This window comes from Plectropomus leopardus, chromosome 9 (assembly GCF_026936395.1).
Source record: "Plectropomus leopardus strain MGB_pleo_1.0 chromosome 9, ASM2693639v1, whole genome shotgun sequence".
Classification (NCBI taxonomy): domain Eukaryota; kingdom Metazoa; phylum Chordata; class Actinopteri; order Perciformes; family Serranidae; genus Plectropomus; species Plectropomus leopardus.
Genome location: NC_142184.1, coordinates 457,501 through 477,500, shown reverse-complemented (window position 1 = coordinate 477,500; position 20,000 = coordinate 457,501). Strand labels below are relative to the sequence as shown.

Sequence of the window (20,000 nt, the reverse complement as noted above, 5' to 3'; positions counted from 1 at the left end):
TGATTAATGTGGAGAGCAGTTAGTGAAAAATAATCTACATTTCATTATCAGTTATTTAAATCAGTCCAAAAAAATTTAACATCTATTTACCCAGAAAATAGTAATAATAATGAGTAGACATTTTTTCCACATGGAACAAAAATACAAAATCAAAATATGCAGCTCTTTAAGGAGCAATACAAAACACAAAAAGAACACAAACATTACTATAAAGAAAATCATTAAAAATGTGTTAAATGAGTAAAAAGTGAACGAGAAAAGAAATTAGAAACATTTGAAAAAGAGGCTAAAACCCATCAGCACTGTTTGGTCACATGACGCAGAGAGCTTTGATGTTTCACCTGACAGTGATGATGTCACACACCTGACAGTGATGATGTCACACACCTGGCAGTGATGATGTCACACACCTGACAGTGATGATGTCACACACCTGACAGTGATGATGTCACACACCTGGCAGTGATGATGTCACACACCTCACGTTCAGTTCATCTGTTCATTAGGGACTGTTTGTTATTTATGGGAGGGGCACACTCTACAGTCTAAAACCATAAATAATTAATAATATAAAAACATTTGGGGGGGGGGTGGTATTTTGGCTTTAAATGTCTGAATTTTGTGTTTTTTATCACCAAAATTTTTAAAAAATGTTCATTTTTTCAAACTTTGTGGCTTTTTTTGTTTGTTTTGGCAACTTTATTTCTTACAAACAATGTTGGTAGTTTTTTTTCCTGTAATTTTTTTTTAAAGAAAACATTTGAGCCGGATGTTTCGTGTGTTTAACCTGAGCAGGTGCACACCTGTGTGTGTGTGTGTGTGTGTGTGTGTGTGTGTGTGTGTGTGTGTGTGTGTGTGTGTCAGGACAGGGTTAACAGAGGTCATGACCTCCGTCTCTCTCACAGCGTTTAATTCTCCTTATCCTGATGGAGGATCAGACTTCCTGCTCGCTGAATTAAGATGGCCCCCATGGACCCTCCGATAAGGTCGCCATGGAAACGAGCATTAACAGCGTCATAACTCATTAATCCGCCCTTTTGTTCGGTCCGTGAAATGAGGCTTAATTTAACTTTTTATCCTCGCAGAGACCGTCAGAGCGAGCGGACGCAGACAGGAAGTCCTTCACTCTGACTGACCACATGTTTGTGTTGATTCCTCTGAAGACGCCCGTCAAACATCCACACTGTGGAGGCTAACGCCACCTTTCTGCTTGCTTTAAAATGTTCCTGAGTGTCCTTGAACGCACCACCAGGGAGATTTGCAGCCGGCTGAATTATGACACTGATAAAACGGATTAAAGTTCATCTTCAGAGAAATGAGGTGAAACAGAGGAGAGCACTTTAAAAACTCAGAGAATCATCGTCAGGAAAGTTTAGAAATGAACACTAATGAAATAATTTTGTTTGAGTGAAAAGCGTGATGTTCCACAGGGCTTGACGCTGGGTCCTCCTCTCTTCTTTATAAATAAGAATATTAAAAATACTGATCAGGATAGATCATTTCTCTAGACATTTATTGAAAGAAAATGAAACTAATTTCTGCCTGGAGGGAAGGAAATCAGCAGAAAAACCTGAAAAAGTCTCAATACTTTTTAGGTTTTAATCTTCTGAGCATCATGTTAGTAACTTTGTGTGTTGCATCATCAATTTCACTAAAGAAAACTGCTGAAAAATCATCTTTCGATGGATTTTTTAAATACCAGTGACACTTAAAACTTAACACAAAGTACGAACGCTGCAAGTTTTGTAATTAAAATTTCCCCTCAAACTGTAACCGCTCCCCTCGATGACCTTCAGCAAACTGTAACATAAAGGCAAATTTATTTTCTGTAAATTAGCTGTCGACACAAAGTATCATCTTCGTTTCATCATTGACGCCACGACACCGAACAGACTCCAGACATGCAATGTCGAGTAGGCGTCGACAGATGTTGGTTTTTCAGGACCGATACTGATTATTAGTAGTTAATGAGACCCATAACAGATATTTGGAACCAATATGCATTCACAATAACAATGCTAATATTTATCATTTGAAATGTAACAAACTCCAACACCAAACTTAGTTTAAATGCTTTTAGCAAAAGTTTAATCAAAACTGAAACTTTCAACATGATATACAGCGATTTCACTGTTCACGTCGCCCTTTAAGCCTTCAGTCACATGACTCTGTTTTTCATTTAAGACTCGTCAGTATCGCTGCGATTCAGCAGCCTGAAAACCAAACAGTTTGGAAACGTGGACGCTCTGTTCGCTCTCAAGCTACGACTCAGTTGTGTAAACTGAAATTATGAATATAAAAATGGAAACGCATCAAATAAAAAAAAAATGTTTACTGCAAAAGAAAGTTAAATGTTTAAAGGAAAATGCCAGTTTCTTTTTTAAATCACTAAATATTTTGTTTAAATAAAAAAACAAATTTAAAGAGAAAATAATAAATAAATAAATAAATGAAAGGGAAAAAATACTCAAATATCAAAGAAGATTTGAAAAAATGTTTAAAGGAAAATAAATGGCAAATTAAAAAAAACGTTTTTTACGGGACGTTTAGAAGAAGACATGATGATGTAACGACGATGTTGTGATTTTATTGATCAGACTTCGCTGTTTAAAGCGTCTCTGATGCTGTGAGGCCGAGCCAGTGAAGAAGAAGAAAAACTGCCCCAACATTCACTAAATGAACTGATGACCTTCCAGCTGGACCAGGCTGCAGGGCAGCGTGACACACACACACACACACACACACACACACACACACACACACACACACAGCATCTCTCTCTTTCTCACACACACACACACAGCATCTCTCTCACACACACACACACACACAGCATCTCTCTCTCACACACACACACACACACACACACACACACACACAGCATCTCTCTCTTTCTCTCACACACACACACACACACACACAGCATCTCTCTCTCACACACACACACACACACACACACACACACACCCCCTCTCTCACACACACACACACACACACACACACACAGCATCTCTCTCGCACACACACAGCATCTCTTTCTCTCACACACACACACACACACACACACAGCATCTCTCTCTCTCACACACACACACACACACACACACACACACACACAGCATCTCTCTCGCACACACACAGCATCTCTTTCTCTCACACACACACACACACACACACAGCATCTCTCTCTCTCACACACACACACACACACACACACACACACACAGCATCTCTCTCACACACACACACACACACACAGCATCTCTCTCGCACACACACAGCATCTCTTTCTCTCACACACACACACACACACACACACACACAGCATCTCTCTCTCTCACACACACACACACACACAGCATCTCTCTCTCTCTCTCACACACACACACACACACACACACACACAGCATCTCTCTCTCTCTCACACACACACACACACACACACAGCATCTCTCTCACACACACACACACACAGCATCTTTCTCACACACACACACACACACATACACACAGAGTTAGAGTCGAGGCAGTGAAAAGTAGAAAGTTAACAAGGCGGATGCAGGGTTGTGTGCGAGTGTTGGGCTGACCCACTATACACACACGCACACACACACACACACTCTGGCTGTGATGTCACGGTGATGTGAGTTGACTCGGGATAATTCGGGGATAATTAGTCGGTTCTCGTCGTCCTGCGGGTGAAGCAGCTCCTCCACAGGAAGAAACAACGTGACCCTCAGTCATGTGACCTGCACCGTCCAAACCTCAGCTGCTCATTGGACGGATGACAAACCTGCTGGGACGCCGCCAGCAGAGTTCAGCGCAGGGAAGACTTTAAAGGGCCATTCTGCAGTTTTTACAGCAGGCTGAAGACAGAAAACCAGACAGAATCAGAGACAGACTTGAGTCACAAAGCTTCAGACATCTGTCAGCAGGATTTCTGAAACCCTGTTTTCCTGATTTCCGTGAATCCCCCGTGGAGGGCTCAACACGGGCTGAGCAGGTCTCGAATCCCGGAGCGGACACACATTATTTTTCAGTTTTGCTAATCTTGCAACATTTGCAAAAAAAGAAAAATTATAGTTTCCTATCTTTAACATTTGTGTTTAGAATTTTTTTTTCTGATTTTTGTTTTATTTAAAAAAAAGTTGATTATTTAGAGACAAATAGAAGAATTTTGAAATCTTAAACATATAAAGAAAAAACACAAATAAAATTCAAAAACAGAAAAAAGATTTTCTTTCTTTTTTAAATTTTATTTTTATGTGAGAGAAAAATGGCATTTTTTTCCTCCAATCCTTGGATGGTCGAGGTCCTTCGATGTGAGGACGTGTTCTGGTTTAGTGAGAAAGTCTGAGACAAACTTGTGTTTGTTACCAAGAAAACTCCACAGGAACCTTTGAATAACTTGAATTAAAGCGCTCAGATGTTTGTAAAAGAAAAATCCTGCATCTAATCTGAGACATTAAGTCATGCAGATGTTATAAAATACACCGTGTGATATAAAAAATCATATTTATTTGTGAGCAAAGTGATTATTAACAGGAACGTTCTTAATAATGTGAAAGGAAACTTTATAAACATGTGAAGATGAAACAGTTAATATTTCAAACAAAATCTAAACCTTTCACTTCTCCCACGGCCCCTGAACGTATCTTCACTTAAATTTACCTTCGATCACCTGCACGCAAAAACAGCTGGACGCCACAGCAAGGCATTCTGGGAAACAGGAACTCTAGGAAATCACTCAGAGAGAGAGACGATCATCTAATCTGTGCCGTCCATCACCGGCTTTATCTCTCTGCACTGTGCGTGTGTGTGTGTGTGTGTGTGTGTGTGTGCGTGTGTGTGTGTGCGTGCGTGCGTGCGTGTGTGTCTGTGTGTGCGTGCGTGCGTGCGTGTGTGTGTGTGTCTGTGTGTGCGTGCGTGTGTGTGTGTGTGTGCGTGTGTGTGTGTGTGCTCAGGGTCCTCAGGTACTAACACATAAATCATGGCCCAGATCACACACACACACACACACACATACACACACACACATCTAGGTCACAGCTGTTCACTACAATATTTCTGTTTCCACATCCTCCTCCTCTCTCTGTTCATTTCACCTCCTCCTCTCTCTCTGTCCTCCTCCTCTTCTCTCCATCCTCCTCCTGTTTCCTCCATCCTCCTCCTCTCTCTGTTCATTTCACCTCCTCCTCTCTCTCTGTCCTCCTCCTCTTCTCTCCATCCTCCTCCTGTTTCCTCCATCCTCCTCCTCTCTCTGTTCATTTCACCTCCTCCTCTCTCTCTATCCTCCTCCTCTTCTCTCCATCCTCCTCCTGTTTCCTCCATCCTCCTCCTCTCTCTATCATCCTCCTGTTTCCTCCTCCTCCTCCTCCTCCTCTCTCTATCATCCTCCTGATTCCTCCTCCTCCTCTCTCTCTTTAGAGACTCTTGATTGGCATATCAGTGAGAAACAGATCAATGCTGCTGATCAGAAAGATCAATCTACAAAGCTCCTCCATCAGCTGTGCAAGATGTACTCAGACCCTTTACTGCAGTACTTTAACTGCAGTAAAAGTACAAATGCCACACTGTTAAAATAAGAAAAGATGATACTTTATTTGGCCGTTTTCATGGGAATTTGTCCTGCATCCTCAAGCCTTCAACAATCAACAGAAAAGCACAGAAACAATAAAAAACAATAAAAAAACATCAGAAAAATCTTCCATCAGAAAGACGACACAACCGGCATCCGTCTGCCCCTCCGACGAACACCGATATATGTAAAACACGTTCACAAAAATACTCCAGACTCTCACACTGAAAGTCATTAAAACTAAAACTAAAAATTTCTGAACAATAAAAACTAAACAAAGACAAACAAACCACAAGCAAACGAACGAACAAACCCACTCTGATAACTAAACTGAAACAAACAAACAAACAAATAATAAAATAAAAAATATATAACAACTTCAATAACTGCGACTCACAGACACACATCAGTCACATGGAAACTTTCCAACAACCACAATAAGAACTCCAGCAGGAAAATTTTTATGTCTGTTTATGTTGCATTTTATTTCCTTCACATCCTGTTTTACAGTCTTTTGACATCTCATGTGAAGCATTTTTGGGTTTTTTAGTCTGAAGGTGCTGCAAAAATAAAATGGCGGTTAACTGTTTCTTCAAGGCTGAGTGATCAGCAGTAATAATAATAATAATCATAATATAACTTTATTTATGTAGGACCTTTAAAAACAGAGTTTACAAAGTGCTGTGACAAAGAAATCAAAGGCAGAAATGGGATATTCAGAAGATGATATAACAACAGAAAGCTGAACAGTCGTACTGAACGTAAGTGAGACAAAACCAAGATAAGATAAACAAACTTAAGATGAATCTAAAAGAAGAGGACAAATAAGCAGGACACAAAATGTCATTATGAATAAATATATACAAATTAAAAAGATCAAGGACAAAATAAAGAAATAAAACAAATACCTGGTAACCCATAGCAACTGCTTAATCGCTGCCTAGCAACCACCTAGTAACACCATAGTTAGTGTTTCATTGGCCCAAACAGAGACCACCTGCAGATATTTAGATTCAGTATTAAAAAACTCAAAATCAGTTTCTACGCAGACGATACTCTGACGTTTGTCTCTGTCTCTGTCTCCAGGTGCCGGTCGTAATGGCTACACCAAAGCAGTGGACGGGGAGGAGGGAGGAGGTGAGGGTGAGGAAGAGGAGGAGGGAGGAGAGGGGGATGGAGGAGGAGAAGGAGGGGACGAAGGAGGACAGGAGAGAGACGCAGAGTGGGACGCAGAGCTGGATGGAGAGGACGAAGGAGGAGTGAGGATGACGAGAACCGACACGCTTCACTCAACCACGAGTTCCACCGGGACACAGAGGAGGAAAGGACAACATGCTAAGAAACAGGTGAGATAACATCGTGATCACTGATGACGATGATGAAGGTGATGATGATGATGATGAAGGTGATGATGATGATGATGATGATGACGATGATGATGATGACGATGATGATGATGACGATGATGGTGATGATGATGATGATGATGACGATGATGATGATGATGATGACGATGATGATGATGATGATGATGATGATGACGATGATGATGATGATGGTGATGATGACGATGACGATGACGATGATGATGATGATGATGATGGTGATGATGATGATGAAGGTGATGATGATGACGATGATGATGATGATGATGGTGATGATGATGATGATGATGACGATGATGATGATGATGATGATGATGATGATGATGATGATGATGATGATGATGATGATGGTGATGATGATGATGATGATGATGAAGGTGATGATGATGATGACGACGACGATGATGATGATGATGATGATGATGATGATGATGATGATGAAGGTGATGATGATGATGATGATGATGATGATGATGATGATGATGATGATGATGATGATGATGATGATGATGATGATGATGGTGATGATGATGATGATGATGAAGGTGATGATGATGACGATGATGATGATGATGGTGATGATGATGATGATGATGATGAAGGTGATGACGATGATGACGATGATGATGATGACGATGATGATGACGACGATGATGATGATGATGATGATGATGATGGTGATGATGATGATGATGATGATGGTGATGATGATGATGATGATGATGAAGGTGATGATGATGATGACGATGATGACGATGATGATGATGACGATGATGATGATGGTGATGATGATGATGGCGATGATGATGTCACTCCTCTTCCTCAGGTGCAGGGCAGTAATCAGGTGCAGCGAGCTCCTCGAGCGTTATTTTGTCTGAAACTCAACAATCCAATCAGAAGAGCCGCTCTGTCCATCGTTGAGTGGAAGTATCCTTTACTCCGACCAATCAGCTGTCAGCTTTTCACCACCCTGTAATGTGCTTATGGACTGTTGAATACAAATAGATTCATCTGTAATTAGGCATTTATTAAAATATTTAATCAGTCATGGGTTAAATCTTGACAGTATGGAGCCCCTAAAGAGACACGTGGGAGAGAAATATATGAAATGGTGAAGAAAAAAAACAATGCGGAAAAGTAGATGGCAAAAAAAATAAATTGTGAAAAAATGAGATGGAAAAATTATGTTTTTCTCCCCCATGTCCCTTTAGGGCCTCCGTACTGCTGAGCCCCAGATCTTACGCACATAATTTAACTGAAGATAAAGGTACTGAGTGTTGTTGTTTTTCTTGTTGTTGTTGTTGTTGTTTTGTTTTGTTTTGTCCCTGCTGAGCTTCCTTAACGTCCCCTCAGACCATTTGATATCTTCATCCTGTTAGCCATCTTTGCGAATTGCGTTGCTCTGGGCGTCTCCAAACCGTTTCCTGAGGACGACTCCAACTCCACCAACCACGACCTGGTGAGGTCAACACACACACACACACACACTCTTACAAAGATTTAAAGGAGCGAACAGCGAGAGGAGACGAGGTTTGGGTGTGTGTGAGGTGAGCGGACTCAGGTGTTGTCGAGGTCTCCCCCTCAGGTGAGCGCTCCTCTGTCAGGTGTGGGTAATGTCAGAGCTCCTCACAGCTGTGCAGCCTTCACATAAAGGTGTGTTCAGGTGAAGCGTGAAGCTGGAGCTGCCGGAGGATCGCGGTCAGCTGACTAACGTCTTCACGCTCAGCTCGGCTAAACGTGTCCTGGACGCCACATTTTACTTTTATTTTGTACTTAAAATGCTGAAGGCATGGCCCGCCCTCCTCTGCCTCCGATTGGCCGGCCCAGCTCTCCCTCCGATTGGCCCGCCCTCCTCTGCCTCCGATTGGCCCGCCCTCCTCTGCCTCCGATTGGCCCACCCTCCTCTGCCTCCGATTGGCCCGCCCTCCTCTGCCTCTGATTGTCCCACCCTCCCCTGCCTCCGATTGGCCGGCCCTGCTCTCCCTCCGATTGGCCCACCCTTCTCTGCCTCTGATTGGCTCATACCTGTTGCCTCTGTTTGATTGGTCAGGTTTTTCGAAGCCGTAGAGCTGCAGTGTTGTCCACAACATGGTCCTGTAGTTGTTTCACAATAAAAGGTGTTAACAACCAAAGGGATTCTGTCGACAACAGCCTTGTCAGAGGGTTTTTATTTTGAAACAGAAACAGGAAGTGTTGAGTAAAACATTAGTATGTCCTCGTCTCTGTGTCAAATGAAGACACTAAAACTGTCAACTGACAAGATACCCAATCTCTAGATCAGTGATACTCAACTGACGGCCTGCGGGCCAAATCTGGCCAAATCTGGCCCCTGATAGGCCTGCTGGTGGCCCCCCAACCATTTACTAACTGACAATGAAAATAAAGTGACTCTGTGAATAGTTTTTGTCCTTTTTGAGTCCAGAAGGTGGACAGAGACATAAAACATCAAAATAGAGCCCCCACACCCCACAGAGGACACAGCTAAGACACTCATGTCCTAAAATCCTGGAAATGTCCTAAAATCCTGGAAATTAACGGAAAACCTAGAAATGCTCCTAAAAATTTCCAAACATCTTGGAAGCATCCTAAAATCTTGACGTGTGGGGCCGCTGCGATGGCCCCCGGCCTCCTGTCTTTTTGTAAAAGTAGCCCCTGAGCCGCAGAGTGAGAGGAAGAGGAGGATTTATCTGCCGAGACTTCAGCTGACGTCCTCTGAGTCCAGGTGTGTTTGTCCGTCCTGCGTTTGTCTCTGGACAGGAAGTGCTTCCTTTCAGTCAGCTGATCTGAACCTCCTCGTGCTGTAAAGGTCAGAGGTCACGGGCACATTCAGTAAATGATGAGCAGGTCTGAGATCAGATCTGATCAGCAGAGAGGTTTCTGCTCTGCTGGTGTCCTCTCTCTGTGTCTCACTGTCCTGTCTCTGTGTCTGTCCTCTCTCTGTGTCTCACTGTCCTGTCTCTGTGTCTGTCCTCTCTCTGTGTCTCACTGTCCTCTCTCTCTGTGTCTGTCCTCTCTCTGTGTCTCACTGTCCTCTCTCTCTGTGCCTGTCCTCTCTCTCTGTGTCTCAGACTGTCCTCTCTGTGTCTCAGACTGTCCTCTCTCTCTGTGTCTCAGACTGTCCTCTTTCTCTGTGTCTCAGACTGTCCTCTCTCTCTGTGTCTCAGACTGTCCTCTCTCTCTGTGTCTCAGACTGTCCTCTCTCTCTGTGTCTCAGACTGTCCTCTCTCTCTGTGTCTCAGACTGTCCTCTCTCTGTGTCCCCTGAAATACCACTTCATGGCACAGGAAAAACTTTGCGATGAATGGGAGTTTTTCTGGAAATTGACATGTCTCCATTCGTCAGATTTTATATCCGAAATTTCAACCCGCCTGCCGTCTCTCAAACTCAGACCAAAATCTGATCGGACTGTCAAACTATTCAGCGCTGATCAAATGCAAACCAGAATTTCTTTCCTAAAATGTTCCCAGTAACCTGTTTTAATGTTTAACTGGACTGCGACGTTGTTAGTTAGCAGCCGTTGTGTCAAATGTGAGAGTCTGCGTTACATCAGCCACCAGCAGGAGCATTTATTGGTCCGGTGTGGCGCAGTGCATTCTGGTAGTTGTAGTTTTTCTGCCTCAGTCCTTTTTCTGTTTTCTTTGCTCGTGTATCACCAACAGCGTTTGTGTCTTTCCGCTGAACAGTCTCATAAAGAGACCATTTTTATATCAGTGAAATATTTGTTTCAATTCAGTCACTTCCTGTCTGTGTGAAAGTGCTGAGGACGAAGCGTGTGCGCTGTGTCTTTGTGAGGTCCGGTTTGAATTTCACACAGGAGTAAGGACCGGTCCCCACGTCGTCACGAGCCTGGATGATCTTTAGATTGATCTGCAAGTGAGGGTGAAGGGTTGTAGTTGCGCTGGTTCAGGGTTGGGGGCAGGGAGTGCATTACATCGATGACAGTCCTCACAAGTATAGACAGACATGAGTGTGTTTGTGTGTGTGTGTGTGTGTGTGTGTGTGTGTGTGTGTGTGTGTGTGTGTGGAGCAGGGATGATGACAGATTGGTAATCCTCTGAAATGCTCACAAATTCTCCACATGCATGTTTACCAGGTCACACAGACACACACACACACAGACGCAGACACACACACACACAGACACACACACACACACACACACACACACACACACACACACACACACACACACACACACAGTGGTCCAATGTAACTGTGTTAAGCCTTATAAATGTGGTCCAGCAGTCAGACCTCCTCTCTAAAGGATCAGTTCACCCGAATGATAAAACCCGTGTTTCAGAGCAGATCTGCAGTCAGAGTCTGCCCCCCCCCACCGCAACGGGCTTCAAATGACGTGTGATGTCATATATTTTAAATTGATTCATTGATTAATTTAAAAAGAAAAAACACAGAAATAAGTATGATGAAAAGATGAATGATTACAGAAAAAGAGAGGAACTAAACAACAGAAAACACTCACCTTACCCAGATAATAATAGTAAAAGGACTATCACTAATAAATGCACTGCGTGTACACATAAAGAAGGTAGAAAAAGGTTGAAGGAAGATTTTTTGTCATTTTTTAAACAAAGTTTTAAAAACAAAATTACATTGGTCGTTGATCCTGCTACATCTTTGGAATTAAAGGTTAAGTTGATTTAAATCAGCAGCTACTAAGAAAATTTCACCCGGTTGCTTGGTGATGTTGTTGCTGATGGTATCATTCAACTCATGCAGTGCATTTTTTGAATTTGAGGTTTTTGTCCTGTCGGCTCTGAACAAGGTCCATCCGTCCAGCGCAGCAGCTTGATCGGGAATGTTAGGGGTTAACCATGTCTCTGTGAAGATGTGTGCAGAGCAGTCTCTGATTCTCATCACTTTATTCTCCTGTGAGTGGACATTAGCCAGAAGAGGGTTTGGTAATAGAGCAGCTCTCGGTTAATGTCGGATGAGCCTCGCCCTGATGCCGGCTCTCCTTCCTCTCTTCATGTGGTGTTTTCGGTTTTATTTCTCCCCTATGGTCTGACTGGCCGCTCGGCGTATGCATTCAGTCCAAACCCCACATAACTTTTTTTCTGATGTTAATAGGTGCTTCTTTATCGTAGGAAAGTCGTGCTTCGGCAAAAGGGACCATGGAGTTGGAAAAATAGAAAAATAAAGCAAGATAGAGCAAAAAAGTAGAAATATTTTTAGGAGCTACAGGCTGCTGCAGCTACACGCGCTGCTGTTCATATACCACATATACTATATTTATGTACACACATGCTGAGTATTTTTATTATTTTCTCTCTGTCCTCTGTCTCAGAGGGAAATATTGAAGCAATATTGATTGATTGATTGATTGATTGATTGATTGATTGATTGACTGATTGATTGATTGATTGATTGATTGATTGATTGACTGACTGACTGACTGGCTGATGGTGGATCGTGTTCTGTGTGTGTCCCTTTAGGAACAAGTGGAGTACGTGTTCCTCATCATCTTCACGGTGGAGACCTTCCTGAAGATCCTGGCCTACGGTCTGGTGATGCACCCCAGCTCCTACATCCGCAACGGCTGGAACCTGCTCGACTTCGTCATCGTCATCGTCGGGTGAGAACACACGAGAAGCGGCACATGAATCAGTTCTCTCGTCACGCTGTAATTCTGTCTTCGGCTGCTGGTTCTGTCCTGAGGTTCTGTTTTTTCTGGTTCAGTTCTCCAGATACGTGCAGGTTCGCCCCTTTCTTTTTAGACATTTGTGATATCTCAGGATGTTGGTTCCCTGTTTTCGGGTTCTCTCTTTAGATCCATAAAATGCGATCAGTGTGTCACTGAGGTGTGCTGAGTCTGCAGAGTTTCTGTCCTCTGAAGGTGTCTCTCGTTTAAGCTGCTCAGATGTCCACAGTAACTGAAGCTCACCTGCTTCCATTACTTTAATTTGTCTGAAAACTAAAGCGAGGTGTCCGACTCGGGACAGAGTCAAACCTAAATATAATTTTGGATTATGATGTTAAAATCTGCTGCATCAAGTTTAAAGTTTCAGAGCTGCAGATTGAGCAGCTGCTGCCTCTAAATATCACAGTGATCAAACAGCTCTCATTAACTCCTGCATTCACACAAGTAGTAATTTTCTGCCGGTGATCCTCTCTCGCCTTATTGAAGTCACAGCCCTTATTTTCACTCTGATTCTTTTTAATATTCTGTAACGGCAGATCAGTAAAGTGATTGATCGGTTTTAAGTGTCACATGATGAGCTCAGAGCCTGAAGCAGAAAGAGTTAACAGCTGCCGATCCCCCTTCTTTTTAATCTTTTGTTTTTTTATTATCATTATTCCAAGGAAATCCAACTTCCCATGCATCAAAATAAACCAAACTTTGCACACAGGTCCAGTCTTATACCAAACTTCCTCAACTGCAAAAACAAGTTGAACTTCCTGATAATGGCGCTTCTTGATGGTGGCGCTGCAGCTTTAAACATCAGTTTTCACTTTTGGAGCAAATCTTTGAAAAAACAAAAGATCAGCGTCTCTCTGCTGTCTGGATGAAGTCTGCAGATTCTCAGAGTTTAGTCTTGATGAGTGAATTTTTGGCAGCAGTTTGAAATTTGTCTTTCCATGCACAGACAGCTGATATCCTGCCCCCTGCTGGTGGGCGCAGTCATCTCTGGTTTTTCTCTCAGCATGGAGCTCACTGGGACACTGACTTTGTGTCTGAGGTTGTGAGTTTGAGTCCATGTAATCAAGAAAGCTCATCCTGCTCCCGAGTTGTTCATCGTCCCGACCTGATAATGTTTCTCCAGGTTCTTTGTTGATATTCTGGTTCTCTTTGTAGATCCTGGTTCTTTCTGCAGACGTTGGTTCTGTGTTCTCGTCCTGAGCTGCCCTCTTTTTTGGTTCTGTGTGTGTGTGTGTGTGTGTGTGTGTGTGTGTGCGTGCGGTTGCAGCAGCAGTGTGTAAAGTCTTTAAATGGGATGTGACTGCAGTAAACTCGGCAGCGGCGTCCCGTCCTGTGGTCAGCGGAGGAAAGAACCCTGCAGCGACGCCACAATTTATCTCGTTTTAGTGTTTTTTGTGTTGAGCTCATCTGACAGCCGACTGTGAGCGCTGCTCGCTGCAGCTAAACTCTGCTGCTCCAAACACACACCATCCACTCCACACTGAGTCCCTGCACCACAACGGGGACTGTAACCCTCAGATCTGCTGCTGCAGGGCTGCTGGTGCTGGTCAGGTTCTGCTCGGGTTCTCCACAGGACGTCTGTGAGCTGCCGTCACCTGAGCACCACAGAGGCTCTTTTTCCAAAAACACATAAACATGTCATTGTGTTGTCATGACTCTGACAGTGGCGTCGTCGGTCCCGAGCGTCCGTGACTGCAGTCTCAAATGGTTTATAAACAAACATATATGTACGAAGATATAGCTTCAAAAATAAGAGTGGGCCTAAGGGACTGTTCTTTATTTATCAGAAGAGGGGAGAAGCTGTTTTTTGTTCTTGAATATTTTTCCTTGAGTCTTTCTGTGACTCCTAAAATGCAAAGTGTTCACCCCACACAATGTGTTTAAGGACCGTCAGAAATTCGAAAATCCACTGATTATTTCAATTACATTAAGTTTTTGCAGTTTCTGGCTGTCATGAATGGTGTAATTTGAGTGATTTTTATTTTGACGGGTTTGAAAGGCATGTTTTCTTTAAAAATCATCACAAATTTATCAATCAAAAAATTTTAAAGAAAATAAAATCTCCAAAAACTGTAAAAGAAAATTTGCATCATTTTTTTAAGTCACCAAAAATTAAAAAACAAAACAAAACATAGCCACGCATTTTAGAATAAAAAAAAATATTGTCAAATATTTGAAAAGAATCACCCAAAACTTTTATCGGAAAATTAACATACATTTCTAAATCTTAAAAAAATGTTCTCAGCAGGAGAACCGGGAGAACCAAGAGAGCTGGTCTCAGGGTTTTTGAGGACATGCTGGAGGCTGGAGGCTGTTTTGTGGTTCAGAGTAAAAACAGTCGGTCAGCAGTTCAGAGTAAACAACGCGTCCTCGGGTTCTGTCTTCAAACGCAAACAAAGAAACAACAAGAACCCTGCAGGCTTTTAATGTGAAATATCTGCAGGAAGTGTTGAACTTTACTGACAGACTCGAGGAAGAGTCTGAGTTTCTCTCAACAGTGAATGAAATCAGAGAACTGGAGAACCAGAAAACAGGAGAACAAGACAAAAAGGAGTACAGGAGAACAGGAGAACCGGACAAAAAGGAGTACAGGAGAACAGGACAAAAAGGAGTACAGGAGAACAGGAGAACCGGAGAACAGGAGAACAGGACAAAAAGGAGTACAGGAGTACAGGAGAACAGGAGAACCGCAGAACAGAAGAACAGGAGAACAGGAGAACCGGAGAACAGGAGAACCGGAGAACAGGAGAACCAAAGAACAGGAGAACAGGAGAACCGGAGAACAGGAGAACAGGAGAAAGTGTTGCAGGAAGTGTTGAACTTTACTGACAGACTCGAGGAAGAGTCTGAGTTTCTCTCAACAGTGAATGAAATCAGAGAACCGGAGAACCAGAAAACAGGAGAACAAGACAAAAAGGAGTACAGGAGAACAGGAGAACCGGACAAAAAGGAGTACAGGAGAACAGGACAAAAAGGAGTACAGGAGAACAGGAGAACCGGAGAACAGGAGAACAGGACAAAAAGGAGTACAGGAGTACAGGAGAACAGGAGAACCGCAGAACAGAAGAACAGGAGAACAGGAGAACCGGAGAACAGGAGAACCGGAGAACAGGAGAACCAAAGAACAGGAGAACAGGAGAACCGGAGAACAGGAGAACAGGAGAACAGGAGAACCGGAGAACAGGAGAACCGAAGAACAGGAGAACAGGAGAACCGGAGAACCGGAGAACAGGAGAACAGGAGAACCGGAGAACAGGAGAACAGGAGTCGTCTCTCTCTCTGAGATAATAAACAAAATAAAGTTTTATTTTTCGAGTCACCTGCTGAGCTCACAGTGAGTCCTGCAGGCTCTGTCCTCCGTCCTCAGTCCTGCGTGTTGTTCCCTGTCCTCGCTGTGGGACGGTGACGTGATTCGGGTCAACCTCGGGGCGGTGATGATGAAGCCTGTTGTCATGGTAACACAGCCTGAGGACGCCGTGTTCCACTTTGCAGCGGGAGACCCTGACAGTCAGAGGCGGCTGAATGTGGGACAGCCGGGCATCTCTCAGGAGTCCACCGTCTATGTCTGTGTGTTGGACAAACGTCCTCACGTCTGAGCGCTGAGGGACGCTTCAGTCCATCAGCTGCAGGTTCTGCAGGTGGACAGGAGGCGGGATGTGAGGGGTTAACAGTGTTTTTGTGCTTTCTGCTTTTGTCTCTGATGTCTCTCTTCTTTGCTGTTTTTCTTCCTTGTTTTAACCTTTTTTGTCTACAGCTCTCCAAGCTAGCGGGGAGCGTTCCCACAATGCTGATTAACGTTCCCTACAAGTTCCAATGATGTTTGAAAGAAAACGTTTTAATCTAACGTTCAAAGGACATTTTAAGGATGTTTATCATTTCTAAAAATAAGGTTAAATACTGATTGAGACGAAACGTTTGAGCTGCAACACTCTGGGGATATTTTGGTGATGTTGAGAGGTGACAGATCAGAGAACGTTCTTTTATAAACGTTCCCACAATGTTACATGAGAACAAAGGAAGAACCTTTACAAAGCAACATTCAGAACATGCTGTTGAGGACTGAGATTACACAACATTATTTTATGAAAATGTGACGTGATATAGTAACACAAAAACAACAAAAACATTGCATTGGTGGTGTTGTAACATTCTCAGCACGTTTTAGAACCAAAAACTGCCAGCTGGGCTGTACCTGCTGAGTTGGATCTTGAGATTTCATCTGTTTCCATTGTTGTTTTTGCAGATTGTTTAGCGTTGTCCTGGAGACGATGACTCATAAATCTGGCGAGGTGGCGACCACGCATCATGTGCCGGGGAAACCTGGAGGTCTGGACGTCAAAGCTCTGAGAGCCTTCAGAGTCCTGAGGCCCCTCAGACTGGTGTCTGGAGTCCCAAGTGAGTCTACTGTGTATGTGTGTGTGTGTGTGTGTGTGTGTGCGTGCGCGTGCATTTTCTGTATGGTCGTACATATCTTAAGCTTTTTAAGCAGGTAAGTAAAGCTTAATTTATAGAGAACTTTTTAGAACATGCAGTTACAAAGGGCTTCACAAACACATGTACACACACTTTAAATAGATGTGTGTGTGTGTGTGTGTGTGTGTGTGTCAGGTCTGCAGATTGTGTTGAACTCCATCATGAAGGCGATGGTTCCCCTGCTCCACATCGCTCTGCTGGTTCTCTTCGTCATCATCATCTACGCCATCATCGGTCTGGAGCTCTTCATCGGACGCATGCATCGCACCTGCTACTACATCGGAGCAGGTACACACACAATACTTGCAAATTTTTTGTGCAGCAGCTAGAGCTGTTGATTATATTTTCTGACAATGATCTGAATCTGTCGAGTAACTAAAGCAGAGAAGTTCAGTGGAGCAAAAAGGAGCCGACAGTATTTACCTCTGAGATGGAGGAGAAAAAGAAAATGGTAAAAATAAATACCATAAATACTGGAGTACTAAATGTACTTTACTTCTATAGTCAACTGTGTTATTTTGCAGAAACCTTCGTGGAGGACGACCCGGTGCCGTGTGCATTTGCCGGTCACGGTCGTCAGTGCACCATTAACGGCTCTGAGTGTCGGGGGAAGTGGGACGGTCCCAACGGAGGAATCACAAACTTTGACAACTTTTTCTTCGCCATGTTGACGGTGTTCCAGTGCATCACCATGGAGGGCTGGACCGATGTCCTCTACTGGGTAAAGACAGCGGGGAAAGGCTGCGGTCAGACTGAAGGACGTCTCGATGTCGTCTCTCTGTGACGTTTCTGTTGTGTTTCAGATGAACGATGCCATCGGCTTTGAGCTGCCCTGGGTTTATTTCGTCAGTCTGGTGATTTTCGGCTCCTTCTTCGTTCTCAACCTGGTTCTGGGAGTCCTCAGCGGGTCCGTCCTCTCGCCGAAACACACACATTCTGACAGAGTTTCAGTCTGTTTGTCTAAAGGTTGTGTGAACGTTGTGTGGATGTTGCAGAGAGTTCAGTAAGGAGAGGGAGAAGGCGAAGGCTCGGGGAGACTTCCAGAAGCTGAGGGAGAAGCAGCAGATGGAGGAGGACCTGTGTGGGTACATGGACTGGATCACTCAGGCCGAGGACATGGACGAGCTGGACGAGGACGGAAATCCACGTAAGACTGACACACAGCCGGCCTCACGCAAGACACGATACACCAACAAATGTCTTGGCTTTGTTTCGGCATTTTTTTATTTTTTTTTAGAATTTTTCTTTTTTAAGTAATTTGAACAAATGAAAGTAAATGAGTGAAGATGAAATTAGTCCGTGAATTAGAAAGTTAATCGTCAGCTGTTTTTATATTGAGTCATCAACAACATTTCGTGGTTCCAGCTGCTCGTGTAATGTGTATGTATGAGGACTTGCTGCTTGTTCTTTAAATTAATTTCCTTATTTGAACCTTAATTCTAAACATTTTTAGCAAAAAACACAATGAAAAAACATTAACTTTGTTAAAGTTTAACCAGTTTTTCTCCTGCTGAAGTTCGTCTTCTTTCAGCCTTTTGTGGAGTCTTTGCACACGGCACTAAATCTGCCCTTATATGGTGTTTAGGGGGCGTGACCTGTGCTGACAGGTGACTGATGATCAAAGGGATTCATCATTAAACTCGTTTGCTGCACCTGGAGTCGACTGATATTTTCTCTTAGCAGAAAATTAAGAGAACACGAGAGAAATTTAAGACAATGTTGTGTGTGTGTGTGTGTGTGTGTGTCTGTGCGCGTGTGTGTGAGTGTGTGTGTGTGTGTATGTCTGCGTGTGTGTGTGCGTGTCTGCGTGAGTGTGTGTGTGTGTGTGTGTATGTCTGCATGTGTGTGTGTGTGTGTGTGTGCGTGTGTCTGCGTGTGTGTGTGTGTGTGTGTGTGTGTATGTCTGTGTGTGTGTGTGTGTGTGTGTGTGTATGTCTGCGTGTGTGTGAGTGTGTGTGTGTGCGTGTGTCTGCGTGTGTGTGTGTGTGTGTGTGTGTGTGCGTGTGTGTGAGTGTGTGTGTGTGCGTGTGTCTGCGTGAGTGTGAGTGTGTGTGTGTGTGTGTGTGTGTATGTCTGTGTGTGTGTGTGTGTGTGTGTGTGTGTGTGTGTGTGTGTGTGTGTGTGTGTGTGTGTGTGTGTGTGTGTGTGTGTGTGTGTGTGTGTGTGTGTGTGTGTGTGTGTGTGTGTGTGTGTGTGTGTGTGTGTGTGTGCGTGTGTCTTCAGTGTCTCTCTGTGATTTTTTTTCTGCAGTTTGATGGTTTGTTTGCAGTTAATTAATAAATCAGTGAGAGTTAATGGACGTCACTTAACAAAGCTGATAAACCTTAATTGGCCTCATTAGTTAATTGATGTAAATCAATGAAGCCAATTAAAAGAAATGAGTCAGTCAGTGAAGTCGATGAGGCAGGAACTAAATACATTTACTGAAGTACAATTTGAAGGTACTTTTACTGCACTGAAGTGTTTACAATTTCCCTCTACTTTACTACAGTTAAGAAAGCATTTTTCTACTTCTTATTCAGCTACATGTATTTCACAGTTTTAGATACTTTTCAGACTAAAATTTTTTAAAAACCTAAACTCTGTTTAACCTTTTAGAGACGATTTGTTATTAACCCCTTCAGGGTCTGTTTGTCTCATTTTAGTCTCTTTTCTTCTTCCTGTTGTGATAACTGTGTGTGTGTTGATGCATGTGTCCTAAATGTAGTCCAGATTGTGTATTTGAGTGTAATCAGTGAATTTGCAGCTCAGCTCCTACAATAAGTCTAAAATACACTGTGGAAACTAAATAGTTACATTCAGACTGTTCAGGTCCAAAAATGCTCCATTGAAACCCATTCAAACTGACATTTTTGATCCCACAGCCATCAGAGCAGAAAAACAGGACTTGTATTATTTCTGGGTG

General features: G+C 43.2%; 1 protein-coding gene across 1 annotated transcript in view; it reads left to right on the top strand.

The window, feature by feature from the left end:
• cacna1fb (calcium voltage-gated channel subunit alpha1 Fb) overlaps positions 1 to 20,000 on the top strand; it is a 54,029-nt gene that overhangs the window by 817 nt on the left and 33,212 nt on the right. The window contains exons 2-10 of the mRNA XM_088081540.1: positions 6,665 to 6,924; positions 7,790 to 7,890; positions 8,317 to 8,422; positions 12,417 to 12,556; positions 16,866 to 17,017; positions 17,231 to 17,383; positions 17,620 to 17,816; positions 17,899 to 18,002; positions 18,091 to 18,242. Of these exons, the coding sequence (XP_087937666.1) occupies positions 6,665 to 6,924; positions 7,790 to 7,890; positions 8,317 to 8,422; positions 12,417 to 12,556; positions 16,866 to 17,017; positions 17,231 to 17,383; positions 17,620 to 17,816; positions 17,899 to 18,002; positions 18,091 to 18,242 (1,365 nt within the window). The remainder of the gene's footprint in view (positions 1 to 6,664; positions 6,925 to 7,789; positions 7,891 to 8,316; positions 8,423 to 12,416; positions 12,557 to 16,865; positions 17,018 to 17,230; positions 17,384 to 17,619; positions 17,817 to 17,898; positions 18,003 to 18,090; positions 18,243 to 20,000) is intronic.